Here is a 19279-nt window from a genome sequence, read left to right as displayed (position 1 = left end):
ATCAGCTGTACGCGCACCGGTCCCGCATGCCTCACGGGGGAGCTAGGGAGCATAAGAGGATGAGCGACGGGACTGCTGACGAGAGAGGACCGGGCCCGGAAATGTTAAGTTTTGTGTTTATGTTTGTGTGGACGGCAGTCCTCCGTGAGGGGCTGCCGGCCTTTTACTTCCATGTTATTGTTTGGTTATTTTGATTAAAGTTTATTAAATGTTCGCCGGTTCCCGCCTCCTTCCTTCCCTTCTATTGAACTGCGTTACATCCAGCATTCTCTGAAATGCCTTGAGGGGGCGTGAAGTCCCAAGCTTGAAAGAGGTCGCGAGCCACCGAATAGCCAGTGCGCGTTGTGGCGCAAGCCTGGCTGTCATTCGGGTAGAGTCGAAGACCGCTCCCAGGAACGAAATTCGTTGGCTGGGAGACAGAGCGCTCTTGGCGAAGTTGATAGCCCCAGGCAGTCTTAGTGGCTGAGGAGAAGGGACCTGTGGGACCGTAGCTTGTCCTCTGACTGTGCTAGAATGAGCCAATCATCAAGGTAGTTTAGAACGCGGATTCCCTTCTGTCTGACTGTGAAAGTGCGAGGAGCTAGGGACAGGCCGAATGGAAGGACCGTGTATTGATAAGTAACCCCCTCATAGGCGAATCTCAAGAATCGTCTGTGACGGGGGGCTATCTGGATGTGGAAGTACACGTCTTTCAGATCCAGGGAGAAGAACCAGTCCCCTGGGAATATTTGCGAGAGGATCTGTTTCAAAGTAGTCATTCTGAAACGCCGTTTCATGAGAGTGCGGTTCAGATAGATGGATCTGCCTATCGCCTGGGCCGTGGCCTTGGTGGCACATAGAGCGAGATCGGTAGCACTCCGCAGCTCTCTGTAGGATGCCGGGTCGCTCCCAGACTCATCCATTCCATGGAGGTGTTTAGCCTGGTAGACATGGAGCACCGCCATGGAGTGAAGCGCTGAAGCCGCTTGGCTGGCAGACGAGAAGGAGCATCCAGCGAGGGCCGAAGTCACTTTGCACGGCTTAGACGGGTGGGTTACTTTCGCCGTCCATCCGATGGCTGTGGGCGGACACAGGTGAGCGGCCACAGTCTCATCGAGGGGAGGCAGCCTCTCGTAACCATTTTCCTCTACGCCGTCAATCGAGGTGAGAGCGGAGGAGGAAGAGGGTCGTAGACAAGCCGAATAGGGGGCGCACCATGACCTGGTAAGTTCCTCGTGAACGTCTGGGAAGAATGGTGAAGTCCGCTGACGAGGGGCTTGACGGCGCCCCGGCAGGAACCACTCATCCAGGCGGCCAGGAGCGGGTTCTTCCAGAGAAGACCACTCAAAGCCCAGCTCCTCCACAGCCTTGGTGAGTACCCGAAAGAGCTCTGTGTCTATACCAGGCTTGGCCTCGCTGAGCTCCGCAGATGGCAGGGGGGCGGGGTCAAAAGCTGATTCCGACAGCTCCTCTGCGTCTGAAGCCGCTAACGACATGCTGTCATCTTCCTCGAATTCGCTTCCGCCAAACGAGACCATATCACCGGCGGTGACCAAGGGACGTCTTTGTGGGGACATTTAGTTTAAAAAAGGGTTTACCCTTCCCACACACACACACACACACACACACACAGATAATAATAGACCAGTATGAGCATACGCGTGTTCAAGGGCACATGCACAAACAGAGTGTCTGCAGGATGTCTTTTCTCCATTTATTCTGTCCAAGGTTAGACACATTCGAAGAGTAATGAGAGTAATGTATAAACAAGGCATTAGCACATTTACCTAACAAAGTCACACGCACACAAACATAGGGGGTCCCATTTATTCAGCCCAGAATCAGACTTAGAGGAATGAGGCATTTTAAATACATTAATCCCCTCAACACAACAGCTCTCTGCAGCACAATAAGCCCTGGTCAACTTTTTGACAAGCTCTGCACATTCCTGACCCGTTCATGCTTCCCTACTCTGCTACTGCACTGACTGTACTTGCTGGCCTGAAGAGAATGAAAATGATACACTTTTCCAAATAACAAGGTGTATGAATCACTTCAAAGTGGAAAGATTGATATTCCGGAACTGTCATTGTACAATCTGTTCACTGTACTGTACACCTGGAAACTGTATCATTCTCAGAAATTGGAGCAGTTTGGGTGAGTAAATAAAGGCAGTGACACTCAGGTATGACCCATGACGTCTTGTCCCAATCTGATTATATTGAAAATATTACACATTTATGCAGACAGAAACACTTTGATCCAAAGTAATTTTTTAATCAGTTAGTACTGTATGTGTTCACCCGTGATCTTGATATTATTGTAAAACCACCCATTTCCTCCCATTGAGCTACAAGAAGAAAAGAAACGATAAAATGTACGTTTTTTAATCTATTCAACCAAATTGGCTAATATTGCGATTACAAACAAATATTTCAATTTTTTATGTTCACGCTCTAAAAATGTTGGGTTATTTTCAATGTTGGGTCAAAAAGGGAGAAAACCCAGCTGTCGGGTCATTTGAACCCAGAAAATGTTTATATTTTACCCAACAATAGGTTAAAACCAGTATAGTTAATTTACAGCCCTAAAGGTTGACTTTTCATTTTTTAAATTTTAAGTTTTAAATGTTTTGCATTTTACATTTACATTTTTTTTTTTAATGTAGTTTGCATTACACATTTTTTAAATAACAAGACTGAGTTCAACGTCCTGCATTATGTTAGAAAGGCACGCATAACACAAAAACATAAATTTCCTAAAAATGTCCCCCTACATATAGGATGACGACATGAAAAGTAAACATTGCATTTTTTAGTCTTTTCAAACACCCCCACATCTATTTTAAATTTGTTTACAAGGTAAGAAGGGCGGTCGACTCCTTCTGGACTAACAGTGAGACCTGTAACACAGCAGACAAACAGCTCGGACCCTCTGGGGTCTACTTTCTTGCGCATGTCATTCTGGTTCACTTATAAGTCATTACACCCTTCCTGCCACCCACACACTCTTTTCCACGTGACAACAATTCTTTAGTAGTTCTGAGAAGCTGACAATTGTCTTCTATGTGTTAAATGTGTTTATCACTGTAAAAAAAACCTAAATTTCTGTAAACTAGAAAAACAGAATTTTACCGTAAAATATTCCCCTGTAAAATTATAGGATATAAGGATATATATTAAATTTTTTCCCAATTTTTCTTGTAAATTTGTTGTCCTGTTCTGTAATTTTATAGTTTTTGACCGTATTTCTAAAATAATTGGTAAAAAAAAGAAATCTTGTTAAAAAAAAACTGACATTCTCTGGCAGCTGGGGTGCAGTGTTTTTCCCCTGTAAAATTACATTTCCCCTGTTTTTCTTGTAAATTTGACGGTTTTTGACTGTATTTAAAAATAATCCGTTTTTTTATTTTACGTGGAAATCTGTAGAAAATAACAGCGTTTTTTACAGTGTAGATAGCCACACCCCACTTGAACGCACAGCAGGGGCATTCAAAGCATGCATGCCACTTATGTGTTTAATAGATGTGTTTAATATAAGAGAGTTGTCCCTGTATTTCCGGTTGTTTTAATAGTTTATATTAAGATCATTGATTTAATTGGTATAAACGCATTATATAAATTTTGTTTAGCGTTCTAGTTTTGCAAACAGTGAGAACCAGTAGAATCCAGACGTGGGTCTGGATGGGCGTGTGATCGTCCTTCAGATGTCCTTGGCTTATGTTCTGTGGAACCCGTGGATGAACATTAACCTGGTTTCACACAGGTCCAGCTTTGTCCAGCTCACACAAAGCCGTTACTGTTCGCCTTCCTTCCCAGCAGGCTGTCTGAGACGGTCACAGAATGACACCTTTGTGACAGGTTGAGCTTGTATCTTCTGATCCAAGAAGACAGCTGCTTAGAATTAATTTAAACACGAATGTGTATAGGCTGAAATGCAAACGCAACACATCTGTGTGAATATGACTAAATACATGAATATGTACTGTCAAATCTTGGATGTATTCACTGTGGAGTGTTCAAGCTATTTGTAAAGCATATTTTAAAGTGTAAACCACGCTCAGCTAATGAAGTCACAGCTAATAATAATTGTGCACTGGCTTCCTGTGTCGTGACGCCGTTGTGTGTAATGAAAAGTCACAAGGTACAACAAAATGAATCCCAGCAGGAAAACCGCAAGGGCAACCAAGCAAACAAAGGTTTGGAGTCATGAGAACGGTCCAATTAAGATTAAATGAAGAGCCAGAGAAGCCTTGTAGGAAATAAAAAACTTGGGATGGTTTTCTTTAAAATATAAGGAGATAATATAAGGCTATAAGGAGGAAATATAATATAAGGAGGAAACATCTATTGCACATTCCAGAGATATGATTCAAATTAAAGGAATTTCCTAAAAGATTCATTTCAATAGGCTAAATAAGTGCAAGGTGCTTTTTGTCTTTTTTTTTAACCTCAGGTAGTTCAATGAATAATTTACATTGATTTATTTAAAGGTTCAAGAGATTACAGCAACTAGTTTGGTACCAAAACTTGCTTTGTAGTTATTGATAAACATATTTCCATGAATTACAGAAAATATTTATTGCTCGTTTTCTTATAGTAACACATATGACACACATTTGTGTTCCAAACAATGTTTTATATCAAGGGAATCAAGGCACTTATTACTGTAAAAGACATCAAGCCAAACTTATTTACCATTACAGCTGACTTTCTTTCTTCTGCAGAACACAAAAGAAGATCATTTGAAAAATGTTGATAACAGAAAACTGTTGGTCCCCATTGACTTGCATTGGTTTTGTGTCCATTCAATAGAAGTCAATGGGGACCAACGGTTTTTGGTTACCAACATTTTTCCAAATATCTTCTTTTGTGTTTTGAAGAAAAAAGAAAATCACACAACACAGGTTTAAAATGACAACAGGATGAGTAAATGATGACAGAATTTTCATTTTAAAGGTGAACTGTTCCTTTAAGACTGGGCTGGTGAAAACCGTCTGTTAGTAGCTTAACATAAAATTTGTGTTTAATATCATCATATTAATATTTGCTCCTTTAATACGCAATAAATCCAATGAATGTAAGAAAAGTAACAGTGACGATGTTTCAATCCAACATACACTGCAAAAAAGGACTTTCTTACTTTTTTTCTTGTTTTCCAGTAAAAATGTCTAAAAATTCTTGAATCAAGATGCATTTTTTTGATGAGCAAACTGACTTCAGAAAACAAGTCTTGTTTTTAGTAAAAAATATGAAATTTCAGTGAATTTGTGCTTAAAACAAGCAAAAAAACCTGCCAATGGGGTAAGAAAAATAATCTTGAATTTAGGTGACAATGGGGTTTCCCAGTCAGGGATTAGACTAGTCCTAGACAAAAATAAATAAGATGTCCAAACTGAAAACAACTTGCACTGACATATCTTAAAATACATCAGTGCCTTTGCATTGTCTCAAAAAGCACACAAGTAATGTTTCAGGAAGTAATGTTTGATAAAACTACTTACATTTGCTAATTAAACTAAGGCGTAGTCCTGGTTTAAGATAATCCCTGTCTGGGAAACCGCCCCTAAGAAAAAGGTAAACCTTAATTCAAGTTTATTTTTCTTACCCCGTTTTTTTTACTAAAAACAAGACTTATTTTCTTAGGTCATTTTGCTCATCAAGAAAATGCATCTTGATTCAAGAATTTTTAGACATTTTTACTGGAAAACAAGAAAAAAAGACTAAGTAAGAAAGTCCCTTTTTGAAGTGTATTGGTTTAGTCAGCTCGTGTTGACCAAAGGCCAATTTAATATTAACTGCTGACATAAATATATCACTTAAAAATACAGTGTACCACGTTCTATTTATCCAAAACTTTCTGCTCAAAACTGACGCTTCATGAATAAGTCCCTGAGTGTGTAGTTGAGAAACTGTGAGGTGAAGTTGAGTTTACTGATGAATTTATTCCGGTTTACTGTGTTTGTACGTTCAACAGGCGCCAAAGAAACTCTGCAAACATGTCATGGCCTTGTTAAATTTAACACCCTCTTTGTTTCTCAGTATCAGTTTTACTTCATGTTGCTATGCAAACACATAGATACAGTATATGTAACTTTGGGATGACAAAAGGTCATTTCCAGTATTTGAGGTCCCATGATAAATACTGTTTGCATAATATTGGATGATTCACAAGAGGGGAGCAGCTTTTATAGGGTCAACATGAATAAGCATTATAGACTTCATAAACTAGATAACTGACATCACTGGTTCTATTTAAAAGCACGTCCACGCCTGGTTGAGAACAGGACATTCATTGTGAGCATGTAAATGCTGAATGTGGTTAAATGCCTCATGTAATGGTTATTAAAATCTGTTTGTAAACAAGGATTCAGTTTCAACTAGGTCAAGTTTAGCATAAAACATCCTGAAGCATAATGTCGGCCATTCATATTTAAAATGTTATTCTATGTTTGTGAATGAGAATTAGAAGAACATAAATGTTTAAAATGACTTGGATATTGGTGAAGAGAGTTTCTCCGGTATTTCCATCTGAGAATAGAACTTGTAAATAACATAATGAATAACAGAAGTAAACAGAACAGAACGATGTCAATAAAGGCGTAACCAGAAAATGAATTGATAATGATGATGCCTCACTCTTACAAAAAAGTTTACTCAAGCGTGCTATTAAAATAAGTATACTTTCAATCTACTTTTTAAGTGAAATATACTTAAAACTACACTAAAAAGTACACGTGGCTTTTATTGAGTCCAAGTATATTTGGTCAAGATTGAAATATACTTCAAATCTTCTTAAAGTACAGTTAAAGGTATATTTTAAGTATAGAATAATGTATACCTAAGTAGGAACAGTATAGTTAAAGTGCAAAAATAATAGCTAAATAGTAAACTATAAGTGTGATGCAAATTCAATTAAACAAACATGTATACTACCAGTATAAAATTACTTAACTAGTTTTCTATGTTATGTGGGCAAAAACACAAAATAAGCAATACGTCTGTGACTCCTACGCATTCATTTGAAGTGCCAAAACGTCCTCTGCAACAAACAAACAGCCCCAACATAATGTACAATCTTAGTGAAAAAAGACACCTGTGTCCTAAGGAGAAGTTATGCAAGAATCCTCCTTAAATACCCAGCACACATTGTCCTCAATGTGAGTACAAAATGCTTATCACATTACCTATAGATTCGGCTTTTACCGGCAGCTCTTAACATTTGATATGCAGCGCAGTCGGAACAGGCTGCAGGGAAGAGATACAAGAAGGCAGACGATGGGGACCTTGACCAATGAAGGTCATCAGAGACCGTCGAGATGTGCAGACGTATTCAAAATCATGTTACATGACAAACAGCACACCTACTCTTTACTTTATTGCTGGTTTCTTTGTTAGGAGCTTGAGTTTATAAAACCCTGCAAGAACATTCTGTCAACTTGATGTGGGCTGCTGTTTTATGAAAGGATTCAGCTGGATGGAGCAATACTGAATTGTTCAGCATTCTTTCCCAAGAGGCAACCTGATATTTACCCATACCTGCTACAAAGTCTATAATGGAAATGCACTCTTGCTTTTGTAAAGTAAATCACAAGGTACTATAATGGTTCAATAAAACATGAATTAAATGGCTCTGAAACCACACTTCTTTATAGAACTTTTGGGCTTCATATGAACAACTCATTCATATTTATGTTTGATTTGTGAAATATCTGTAATACTGTATCTCCATAATTTGTGATTTTTGTTATAAGTCACCCTTTATGTTTGGCAATGGGTTTTGCAAATATCTAAGCAATAAAGGTATTAAAATGTGCTTGCCAACATTGTATTTTTATTATTTAAAAACGACCAGGTGAAACCGAGGTTTCAGAAAAACAGACGATGAACATTTATTCATTTAGTAGACACTTTGAACAATGGCCCAGTCTGATATTAGAGAATCTTATCAGTGATATATGGAAATCTCATTACTGGTTATGGGATGGAGAATTTACCATCGGACAAACCGTCCTATGTTCACAGCATCATTGTGACCCTGTCAAAAGCAAAAACAGGGTAAATGTAAAATGTGCAAAATACTACTTTCCACACACGACTACATCGAGCGCTTTATTTTGATTTGATGAACATTATACAAGATGAGTTCATAGAGCTCTTTCATGTTGAATTTCTCAGTTTAATGATGAAATCTATCATATCTACTGTACAGAGAATAGTACCAACTGAATGTTTTACACTGACAATAAATACAAAGTAGGAATGGACGATGAAATCATTTTTTACATGAGTGCTTAATCAAAGTCATTGTGATTGTACATTATTATCATTTTATATTTTCAAATTAAGGCTTATACATAAGGTGTCCTGACACCTAACTCCAGTGTTTGCAATATACAAATGGCAAAAGCAGCATTTGGTCCATACAAGGTGATTGAGTTTATTTTAAAGTTCTTTGTTGGTCTGTGCTTTTTCCACAGTAAACACAGCCGGTAGCATTGCAGTATCTGTACAATCATCGGTATCTGCACAGCTAACCATTTTTGTGTCCCAACAACACGGAAACCGCACATTGTCACATCTCCAACGGTTCATTTGGATCATCATGAGATAATCCGAACATGATGTCTTTCAACGGAGCAAAACGACAAATTGTTTCCCTACTCTGAGTTCACGGCTGTTGATCCGTGGAGTCGAGCACAGCGATGGAAAGAAATCAGGAAACCTTAATTAGAAACACCAGAAAGGAAAAAAACAAAAGCTGGCGTCAACCGATCACTGGGGTCTTCTATAGAAATTTCCCTACAGGGAAAAAAAGAACACAGTTTACATTTCAATCAAATGGAAGGAAATACTGTTGAAAGATAGCTGACTTAATTGAATACTATATAAATCATAAAAATACAAATAAATACATAACAAAAATGTGTAATTTTGTAAAAGTAACACATAGAATGCATTCTTTGACAGAAAGAGGAAATAAGTAGAAATATGTGGACACATGAGTGACTCTTGTGAAAGTGATGTTAGACCAAACTGAAATTAAATGTGTGAAATGAAAAGCCAGAAAACATACAGCTGAGATTTTTTAGTTCTGATTTCTTCTTCCACCACATCATACCTTACAAGGAGAAAATAATAAAAAATGATCATGATTAACAATCAAACAAAGGTCCTGAACTGTCCATGAAAAGCTTTAAATTCCACAATCCCAGACAGAAGGTTACAGCGTCACCATGTGCATTCTAGGAATGAAAGCAGGAATCTTGTAGGAATGAACGACAAGGCAAAGATGTCAAAGAATGAGATGTAATTGAGAGAGGAGACAAAATGATTGAGACACCAGAAGGCTCCAGAAGAAAGATGAAGGACAGGTGGCTACTCGTGATCACAAAGCATGAAATTTCAAATTCTTTAACTTGTAAAGTTATATTATATCTCCATATCAAGGTAAATGTCCAGGTGATATGAACTTTTGGGCTCTACACGTGTTCCTGACAGATCGTGTGAGCCAAGAAACTTCTCATTCTTGTGGAGAAAAAAACGTCACTGTTTTTGGGGTCGGCGTCACTTGCTGTGATCACTTCACATGGTTTGCCACACAATAAAAACGGGCACATTGCAAAGACCCTGGAAACCTGGATGGCAACTATGCAGTGCACCACAGACCAGCATGCATGAAAAAAAGGCAAGCAGACAAGACCCAAAGCAAACAAACACTGTATTGATAACGCTCTCAAACATACATTGGAGTATATTTGTCTCATATCATCAACATGTGCCGAGGGGCTGGTGCGACCGCTCTGGTCTTGCATGGGAGTGCCTGTAGACGCTCGTGGAATTTTGTCATATGATTCCACCTGTTGCTGGAGCCAAAAACGCAGGTGCAAAGAGATTTAGTTGAACACACAAAAACAAAAGGTTCATGCCACAAAAACAAGATTGTACACGTTTCCTGTGGACCTTGAGAAACTGGTGGCTTTGTTTTATTTTTGTTTGACGGACCACAAGACTCTGTGTTTGTGCGCATATTCAAAACAGTAGTCAAATTTCCTGAAAACTCACATTTCCTGGTCCTTTGGTGATGATGGCGAGCTCTGTCGGCTGGTACACACAACTTCGGAGTTGACCATTATAGCCACTGTATGGGGACACAGGCTTATTACCTAAAACAATGTAACAAAGACAAAGAAATGTTAAAAACAACTTATTATTGTTTTACAAAACAGATTTCAGATTTCGTGGGTTCTGATTTTTCAATACAGCGTTCCACCCATGCTCAAGTACACGATATAGTAAGTAAATATGCAAAACACCTCACTGTCTCACCGCACATCATCATCCACAAAGGCCAACTTTGCACCTTAGGTTTACATATAAAAAAGTGGATTCTAATGGAAGGATGGATTTGCTTAATTTGGTTTAAATATAGTTTTTGTGGAATGGGGTGGAATCTTTGTGCACGTCATTTCTGGGCTTCCTTTACAGTAAACGGATGCCATTAGAGAGACAAACTTATCCTAATGGCATGCACGAATGAAATTGAATGGAATTACGATGTTTGTTAGTCTTGATTTCTTCTTCCACCACATCATACCTTACTAAAAAAGATATATTAAATCGAAATTAATCCATCACCCAACCTCCAATAAATCCATAAGTGCATCTTCAAAGTAGTGACCGTTTGCCTTGAATTTGTAAAAATGTACTCTTGGCATTTTATCAACAACTGCTTTATAAACCATATTAATAGGGTTAAACAGTATGATACTGGGCTCTTCATCATTCAGCCCAAGTCATGCATTTACAAATCTTTATTAAAATAAAATTTGAGATTTCTAATAAACGCATTTAACATCAGCACCAAGGCAGATGTGGCAGGGCATTAACACTTTTAAAGTAACACTTCAGCAAAATCAAAGTGTGGATTATATATACACTGTGCGAGTTAATTTGACATTTAAAAACAAAAACTGAGAACTGCACCAGTGTGCTTGAATGTCAAAATTATATTTTAGATGAAAACATTGCATTCTTTCATAATACAATTTTACAATTTATTAATAAAAAATGTTTCTAAAACGGTTGACTTGGACTGAATAATGAAGTTGGTTGATACAATGACAGTAGAATTTTTTCTACAAATTCTAGGCAAAGGGTGACTAAAATATAAGTTTTGATTTATTTTAGAATTTTAGTTACAACATAATTACAACATAATAGCTCAATTTGTGTTATTCCATACATTTATATAATAAAAAAAGGGGAAATTTCAAATGTGCTTTATCATCATCTCTCAAAAAGCATCTTAAAGTCCCTGTGAACTGGAAGTTGCGGTAGTTTTTACTTCCGTATTTTGACGCATTTCCGAGTTAAACGGAAATTCGCATGAGAAAAATAGTGGGCGTGGCTTGCTTTTTTCACAGCAAATTGATTGGATGTATAAAAACAGCCGTTGCATTTTGATATGAAACTGGCAGCAGACTGACAGTTGAAGGGGAGGAGTTAACGGATGCTCCGCCTAAGCCATCTAACTTAGGTCATGTGAGATAAATAGTCACTATAAGGCGGAAGTGCATTTTCAGATTTTAACTGAAGATTATGAGGGCACATGGATTTTAAAATGAGAATAAACAACATTGATAAGCTATTTACAAGAAACGGTGCAATATTTTATGAAAAAATAGGAATTGTAATTTTTTATTTCACTGGGACTTTAAGTTTAGATACGTGCATCTATAAAATATGTGACAAGCTTTATCATTTGGGTCTGATAAGGTTGGACTGATGCAGCGGGGAACAAATGTCCTCTCGCTCGGTTACATACCAAACGCTGATGCCACTATTGCCACACCTTGGTCTCCGTGGAGACCAGCTAATGTAAACACATGCTCCAGGGTATCTGCTGAGAGCTAGATAAGGGTAACGTGTAATCGTATTTACTCATGTCAGACTGGGAAAGATTGCCTTGCATTTGGCTCATGGTATTCATTGTCTAATGAGCTCTGCTTCCTTTACTCTCTTTTCATTCGCGATGAAGAAAGCAACCCAGCATTCAAAGCATTCCTTTTTCAAAAGTACAATGGCTAGGTAAATATTGATGAACGTGAAAAAAACCCATTAAACATGGTACGGTATTGAGAGGCGATTCGATAAATGTGACTGTTGTTTGAATTTGCGACTGGTTGAGTAAGTATTGTTGCTTTACAATAGAAAGATTTTTGACCCAGTAAAAACAGCTCTGAATGAACATATGTATGGAAACTTGGCAACAATCATATCATTGCCTGTTTGGCTGAAGGCGACAGGTGCAAGCAGGTGCATGTACAGAAAAAGAGAGGCGCAAATAGACAGAAGAAGTGGAAATAGACTGAGGGGACGAGAGAACAGCGTGTTCAATGTGATACGATCAGATATTTGACTAAGCAGATTCAAACATCAGCATATCAAATTCAGAAGTGTAAGCAACATTTATTGGTGACATTCAGCACTGTTCTGACACGTTCTGTTGCTCCATCTTCTATCAAAGTCACATGTGTCATTTAGCAACAAATACCTGCATTTATATTTGGGGTTTCATTTCTACCATTTGTTGTTTAAAACTATATTTACAAAGTTGCATACAGTAGCTGTCCACACTAGAAACATTTAAGGGAATTTTATGGAAGACAATATTTGGGATATTTGTGTTCCCGTAGCTCAGTTGGTAGAGCAAAGGTTGTGTTCGATTCCCAGGGAACACGCATACTGATAAACATATAGCTTACATTCACTGTAAGTGACTTTGAATAAAAGTGTAACAATACACGTAAATCCAAGGGGTTAAAAATTGTATAGATTAGGGATGGGAACTGGAAACTTATTCATAACTGGTTCCAAAATGATGGGTGGTTTCAATTGATGTTTGGGTTACAACAAGTACCTAGAGTAAACCAGGATAACCCAAAAGTTAGTTTTGTTCATATTTCGCCCAACCATGTGTTGAAAACAACCCAGCATTTTATAGCTTGTAGATTTGTAAACAAGGGTGGTTACACATGCAAAACTCAAGAACGCTACGGTGATGTGGGTGGTTCCCAGTGCATTCTGGGTTGCTGTGAAAAATGGTTTGCAGTGTGGTTTAACCACATTTCTATGGTTGCTAGTGTTCACATGGTTGCTTACAGTCTCTTATAAGCCCGCCCTTGAGTCTTATAGTATTCAGGTCTGGTCCTTCCTTCATTGTAAAGGGTAGAGATTTTTAACCTGTTTAGTCTGACAACTGAAAGCTTGACTGTTTACAAAACAATAGAACAACTTTCCTCAGTATGAAGTCATTTAGTGGGATCAGCACACAGATCAAGTCACATTTCTATTCCTAGAATGTGGATACATGATCTGTTTCAATACATTTGACTGATGCATTTCAAACAACTCATATTGTGAGATGCCAATAACCAAAGTAGTCTTCATCCTGAAAAAAGCACTTTCAAAGATTCTATAGATGTGACGACTACACATACAAACTCAAAATCTTGCATTTACCTGTGTTGGGCTCATCCATAGAAAAAGCCTTATTCTCCACATATATGCTCTGTGCACTTTGTTCCTTCAGAATAGTTTCGTACCCCCTGCTAGGGTACAGATCTTCCTCATTGGCTGTGTCTTCATCGTCCCCACTCAGGCTACACGCCGCCGGCACGGTGTGAAGCAGCAGAAACACCCATGCGTTCGACACCAGTGCTATGGCCAAGGTGGGGTCATCCCACGTTGGCCCACCATGCTTTGAGTTTCCATACACGTACATGACAATCCAAGCCACCCAGATGCCCACCGACAACAGTCCCAGGACCAGTATGAGGGCTCCGTCCTTGAACCAGCGCTTGTGCTTACCTGCAAATATCGGTATGGATGCTACCACGACCGCTAACAGAAGATTTAGCACATATATAAGAGCCATGACAAAATCCTGGTTGGCAATGTTACAGGGAACCGCTGTCGCAGGAGTCAGGTCTCCTGTGGTGTTAGTAGGGTATCGTACAATCGTAATGATGAGCCATTCAGTATTGATGATAACTTCCACCAGCCAAAGACCGAGAGCACCCAAGCACCAAACCCACCCTCTGGGCGCCGAGTTCCGTCTGGCCAGGATGTTCAACCTCACGGCTTGCATGAGAAGGCAGGAGAAGCAGCCGGCGAACAGCACGCCGAACAGAAAACGGCGGGACGCGCACGTGGCGAAGTTCCTCCCCACGATAAAGGCGAACGTGAGGGCGAACAGTCCGAACGTGAAGATGAGGAAAAACACGTGAAGCCCCAGTGCGCTGCGCCACTTTCTGTCTTTCACAAAGGGAAGGCTGGCCAGCATCACGATCAGAAGGACCAGGGCGGCCACCAAACCAGCGGTGGCGAATGACTCCACTACGACGCCCCAGGTCGCGCTCAGGTCACAGAGGTTGTAATACAGAGAGCTTACATCAGAGCCGCATCCCTTGGGGGCCGAGGTCTGCGTCAGTGCTCCGGGAAGGACGCAAACAATGAGAAGTAAAGGAAGGTAGGCTTTGGAGGCGAGGCGATCCATCGTTTTTAGCACCTAGGATCAAACACATACAGAAGCAAGAATGAGTATGCAGTCATACAAGAGCAACAGCGTGGAAATGCTTACTGCCTTTTGTGACGTTTATTCAGTGTCCTCCCCTTACACACCCAGAGGTGTGACACTGGCAAAATCATAATTTTAACAGTCTTAGTGTCAGTCAGAAGTACAGACTTCAGAAATGTGCCCGTTCCAGCTTCTAAAGAGTCGAGGTCATTTTTAGACTTGGTGCTTTTCCAAATCTCTCTGTTAATCATTAATAAGCCTTTTACAAAATATTGATTTCCCCAGTTCCAGTTTCGAAACCTTTAGGAAAGGAGAGCGAAGCGGGTGGTGAAAAATACACTAAAAACATCACACAGAGTTATATGCTTTCTTTGGCATATTAGTACACAAGCAAGCTTAAAATCATTTGCATGTAAACACCTATATCCAGGATAAGTTAGAATGATTATTTATACCCAGTTTCCCTGAATTACAGAATTCATTGCAAATCTCATAACATATGGAAGTGAGACTGTTATCCAGAGATGAGCTTGTTCCTTGTTAACAGGTTGTGTCTGTTTGATCACATTACACTGATTTCATTAATGAATCAATACTTTCCCTCAGATAGAGGACTCTGTCAGGAACCACTGGAGTACAGATTGTGCTTAAAGCCAGTTGTTTTCATTTCAAAGGGATGAAAGACTCATATTTCACTCAATGGAGAGGCTATATTGACAGGCTTTCAGTTTTTGAGAGTTGTTTTTGTATAAACCACCACATTAGAAAACCTAAGAAACATGAAATCAGCGTGTCTTTCTATTATTCCTTTTATAAACATAAATAAACATCAATTTAATGTCAATTTACAGAACATTTAGCAGCCACAGTGTGATTCATATTTTTATTCATAAATAAAAATAAAACTCTTTACCACGTTCTTTAGTGTGGAGTGTTTACATTTCAACCTTCAATTTAGTTCTTGAAAATCATCATTTAAAACACTGATAAAATAAAAGATACAGTACAGTTTTATTCAAATCTTCCATCATTTATGATTGACGCACATTAGGACGATTTATTATTATCATCAAGGGTGGATTTGTTACTATCAAAGGTTATTATCAAATGGATTGTGTTTTTAATTTTTTTATTTATTTAACTGTTTGGTAAAATGAGTATAAATTAAAATCTGCACTATTGCTTTTATCTTTGCTGCTGCTACATCACTGTAACGTAACATTCATTTTAACATACAACGGTTTGAGCCAATCACATAATCGAATCCGTTACAACGCACCAATCAAATCGCAGTTAAGGTGGGTCTGTACGTCTTTTTTTGACAGACTGGGCGTCTCACCTGAACAGGTGAACAAAGATTTTCTGCAATAATCCATAAATACGGGATTGTTTTGACAAATAAAGCAGAATTTGTCGTCAGTAATATTATATAAACAGCAGTACAACGTTTGCTCCTGGTTAACGGATCTAAAAAAAAACACATTCCTAAACGTTATCCTGTTAACCACTAGGCTATTAACAGAACACCATAATATTTTAGTTAATCTTGATGAATCTGATATCAAAACCTAATTTCAATCCGTAAAATTTATCAGAAGCCAAAGACACAGGTAAATAAATAAATTACAAAACCAAACATTTGTGAGGCAATAACATTTTGAAGAGAAAACCTGTTCACGAAGAAGCACGTAAAAATAACAAAATAAACTCACCTTTTGTAATGAGATGTCGATACTGCGTCGTTCCTAAATCAGTCTCGACAGTGTGCACACAATTTATCTGTTCCAGCAAGTGCGTGAAAATATATTAGACATCGCGTCGCGACGTCAAAATATGTGAGGCGAGCTAAAGCGAGGATTTAAACCACGAATAAAACACTGCTTCCTTTGTAATCCAGCCAACAAACCTTCAAAAGCTTCAAGGATAGTCGAGGACAAACACTTGGCGAGTTTTGATTGCTCTCAGCCGTCCGTCACTGATGTAACTCAAACTCTAGTTTGTCTTGCGCGCACACGCGAACCTGCTCTTCCCCGTGGAGCGCGCCCGCTTCTCTCACGATCGGGACCGCCCCTCATTTCACTGCCTGGAAAAACAAAACCAGGAAAAATCTATCATCTATCTATCTATCTATCTATCTATCTATCTATCTATCTATCTATCTATCTATCTATCTATCTATCTATCTATCTATCTATCTATCTATCTCTCTATCTATCTCTATCTCTCTCTCTCTCTCTCTCTCTCTCTCTCTCTCTCTCTCTCTCTCTCTCTCTCTCTCTCTCTCTCTCTCTCTCTCTCTCTCTCTCTCTCTCTCTCTCATCAGTATTTGAGGTAAATCTTTTCTATCAGGCAAAGCCAGAGAGCTGCATACTGTACCAACACCAGCCTACACAGGTAAATCTAACAATGGCCTTGTTTCTTTTTCATTGCCATGTGCACAACACAGGAATGAAAAGACAATGAGCTTTAGAAAGAATGCGGAGCACAATTGCAAAAAATCTTTCCTTTATAAAATGCCCAAACTCGTATAACATTTTGAAAACACAGTACTCTAGCGTCTTTAACATTGTTTCATATCAATATTGTCTACATATCAAGTTTACCTGTAGAAAAGTAATACAAGTAGAAGTAGCGCTGTACTTTATGGGATTCACATTAGGAATAGCGGTCGGCACTGCCACCTAGTGGCAAATAATTAAGTGACTGCTCTGTTATCAGCGTTTAGTTAGGTTGGTGGTGCTTAAAGGCACTGATTTTACTCAGGAAAACATAATACTCATGTTTTATTGTCAACATTTACGTTGTTTATTATTTATCACATGTTCTATAAAATGGCTGTGCTAGACTTTCTAGTAGTAAACAGCACCACAGATTTTTTTAAAACTGTTACATATGGTGTCAGCTTCCTAACACCTCTGTGACTTTAGCAAGTTTGCTGTTAACATATGTTTTCCCCTGCCAAAGCTGTTATTGTGATAATTAAAATGTGAAAAAAGTGTTTAATGGGTTAAAAAGGGTAATATCCTTCATATCATTGAATAGCCTATATGACTTTCTTTCATCTGCAGAATAGTGTATTAGTATAGTATAGTATCATCTGCGAGTAAAAGTAAAAAAGTATGCAATGAAAAAACTACTCAAGTAGCTAGTTACTTTGTATCTGATTATATAGGCCTACTACATAAAATTAATATTAACACCAATATTTTAATATTACATTTTAATCAATATTTTTAATGATCATAAACAGATATCTTTGCAATATATAGAGAGACTAAAGAATAGACAAACACAGAAGAGACAAGCATTTCTGTAAATTTCATCTAGTCCTGATGTCAATGTAGTTTACACAACTTATTTAGAATAATAGACCATGTCAAACTAAAGCATGAACTAAACTCAGAGCATTTCCTAAGATGATCTAGAACATCTGCAGTGCTCTCTTAAATGAAATACACATTTTTGAACAAAGCTCGTGTTTTCTCGTGTTGTGTCACGTGTGTGTTGTGTCTTACTTGTAAACAAACAGTAAACAGTGAACCACACGCCCATCAACAAGTTTTCTTCCTTCTGTTCTTCAAATGTATATTTCTGCAAGCCCACGTCTCTGTGTCTGACAGGTAACGCGCATGTTGCTGTGTCTGACGAACAGGTCGCGCGGGTGCGCGCATATGGCGGGCATTTATCATTGCTGGCAAACTATATGACACATTTGCAGTTTTGATTGTATAGATATAGATTAATATATACTTCATCCAACGCTTTGTGTTCTGCGTGTTCTTAAGTTTCGCGCTACGAGAAGTGAGTAATCCTGCTTCAGATGATTCAGATCGTGCTGCGAACTGAACAAATCATTTGAACTGATTCATTAGCCTATTCAATTGGTTTTTCCCATTGTTCAATTAATGCTTTCAAAAGAATCGACTCAAAAGAATCGATCACTCGGGAATGCCCGTAAAAAGAGACGACGACCTTGAAATAAACAACGCGTTTTAAAAAGCATATTTTAAAATGAAGGAATGAAGGAACGTCACGCAATGTAAGTTATGTAACGAAGTAAAAGTACAGATTTTCTATTAGAAATTTGCTCAAGTAAGAGTAAAAGTTCACACTTTTAATTTTACTTAAAAATTACATATTTTCCAAAATGTTACTCAAGTTAATGTAACGAAGTAAATGTAGCGCGTTACTACCCACCTCTGCATTTAACCTGGTGAAACAAATTCAATTTTGAAATATTACACGCACAGTATGATTGACAAATTCTGTTATACATAAAAGATCCTGGGGGTTTATTGTGCATTTTACATATGTATTTGTTATTTGATGTTTTTTTGTTTATAAAAATGACAAAAACAGTCTTTGAAATCCAATCGATACCTGAAAGATAAAATCATCCAACAACTTTCCTGTTCCATGTTTCCATTTAAAATCCTGTTACATTACAACAGTAAAATTGGTTGTAAATGTAATTTCGTAACCGATAATATAAAAATTTCATTAAAAAGAAAAAAATCACTTTTCTGCAGCTGTGTGAGACCCAGTAGGCTTTCGGTTAAACTGGCCTATAGCAGATCTGGATCTATATTGTCCTAAATATTTAAACTCATTCTTCTTCTGTCAAAATTCTGCCAACATTAAGGCTTTAACGATAGATGTGCTTTCTTCTCAGACATCTGTGTTTGTGATTCAGCGGGGGACATTTACAAAGAGGCAACAT

General features: G+C 38.3%; 1 protein-coding gene across 2 annotated transcripts; it reads right to left on the bottom strand.

Annotated features, from left to right (window-relative positions):
• Positions 1–8077: 8077 nt before the first annotated feature.
• gprc5c (G protein-coupled receptor, class C, group 5, member C) lies at positions 8078–16612 on the bottom strand. 2 transcript variants are annotated; one of them, XM_057358856.1, is made up of 6 exons: positions 16272–16612; positions 13503–14550; positions 10044–10144; positions 9725–9844; positions 9055–9099; positions 8078–8780 (listed from the first exon to the last, which is right to left on the bottom strand). In XM_057358856.1, exons 2-5 carry the CDS (start codon positions 14536–14538, stop codon positions 9094–9096), a joined length of 1263 nt encoding a protein of 420 aa, XP_057214839.1. In that variant the 5' UTR covers positions 14539–14550; positions 16272–16612; the 3' UTR covers positions 8078–8780; positions 9055–9093. The 2 variants fall into 2 exon arrangements, with proteins under 2 accessions (XP_057214839.1, XP_057214838.1); XM_057358855.1 differs by lacking the exon at positions 9055–9099 and having other exon boundaries at positions 16272–16608.
• Between the last annotated feature and the right edge of the window lie 2667 nt (positions 16613–19279).

This window comes from Triplophysa rosa, linkage group LG18 (assembly GCF_024868665.1).
Source record: "Triplophysa rosa linkage group LG18, Trosa_1v2, whole genome shotgun sequence".
Lineage (NCBI taxonomy): Eukaryota > Metazoa > Chordata > Actinopteri > Cypriniformes > Nemacheilidae > Triplophysa > Triplophysa rosa.
Note: the sequence above shows the minus strand (reverse complement) of the source record. Positions and strands in the feature narration are given on the sequence as shown.

Bases quoted from the DNA above. Each gene is read 5' to 3' on its own strand.
- gprc5c (XM_057358855.1), bottom strand. From the start codon at position 14,538: ATGGATCGCCTCGCCTCCAAAGCCTACCTTCCTTTACTTCTCATTGTT. The intron at 10,145-13,502 runs GTAAATGCAAGA...ACATTGTTTTAG, and splicing joins TATGGATGAGCCCAACACAG to GTAATAAGCCTGTGTCCCCA. The intron at 9,845-10,043 runs GTGAGTTTTCAG...TTTTGGCTCCAG, and splicing joins TCACCAAAGGACCAGGAAAT to CAACAGGTGGAATCATATGA.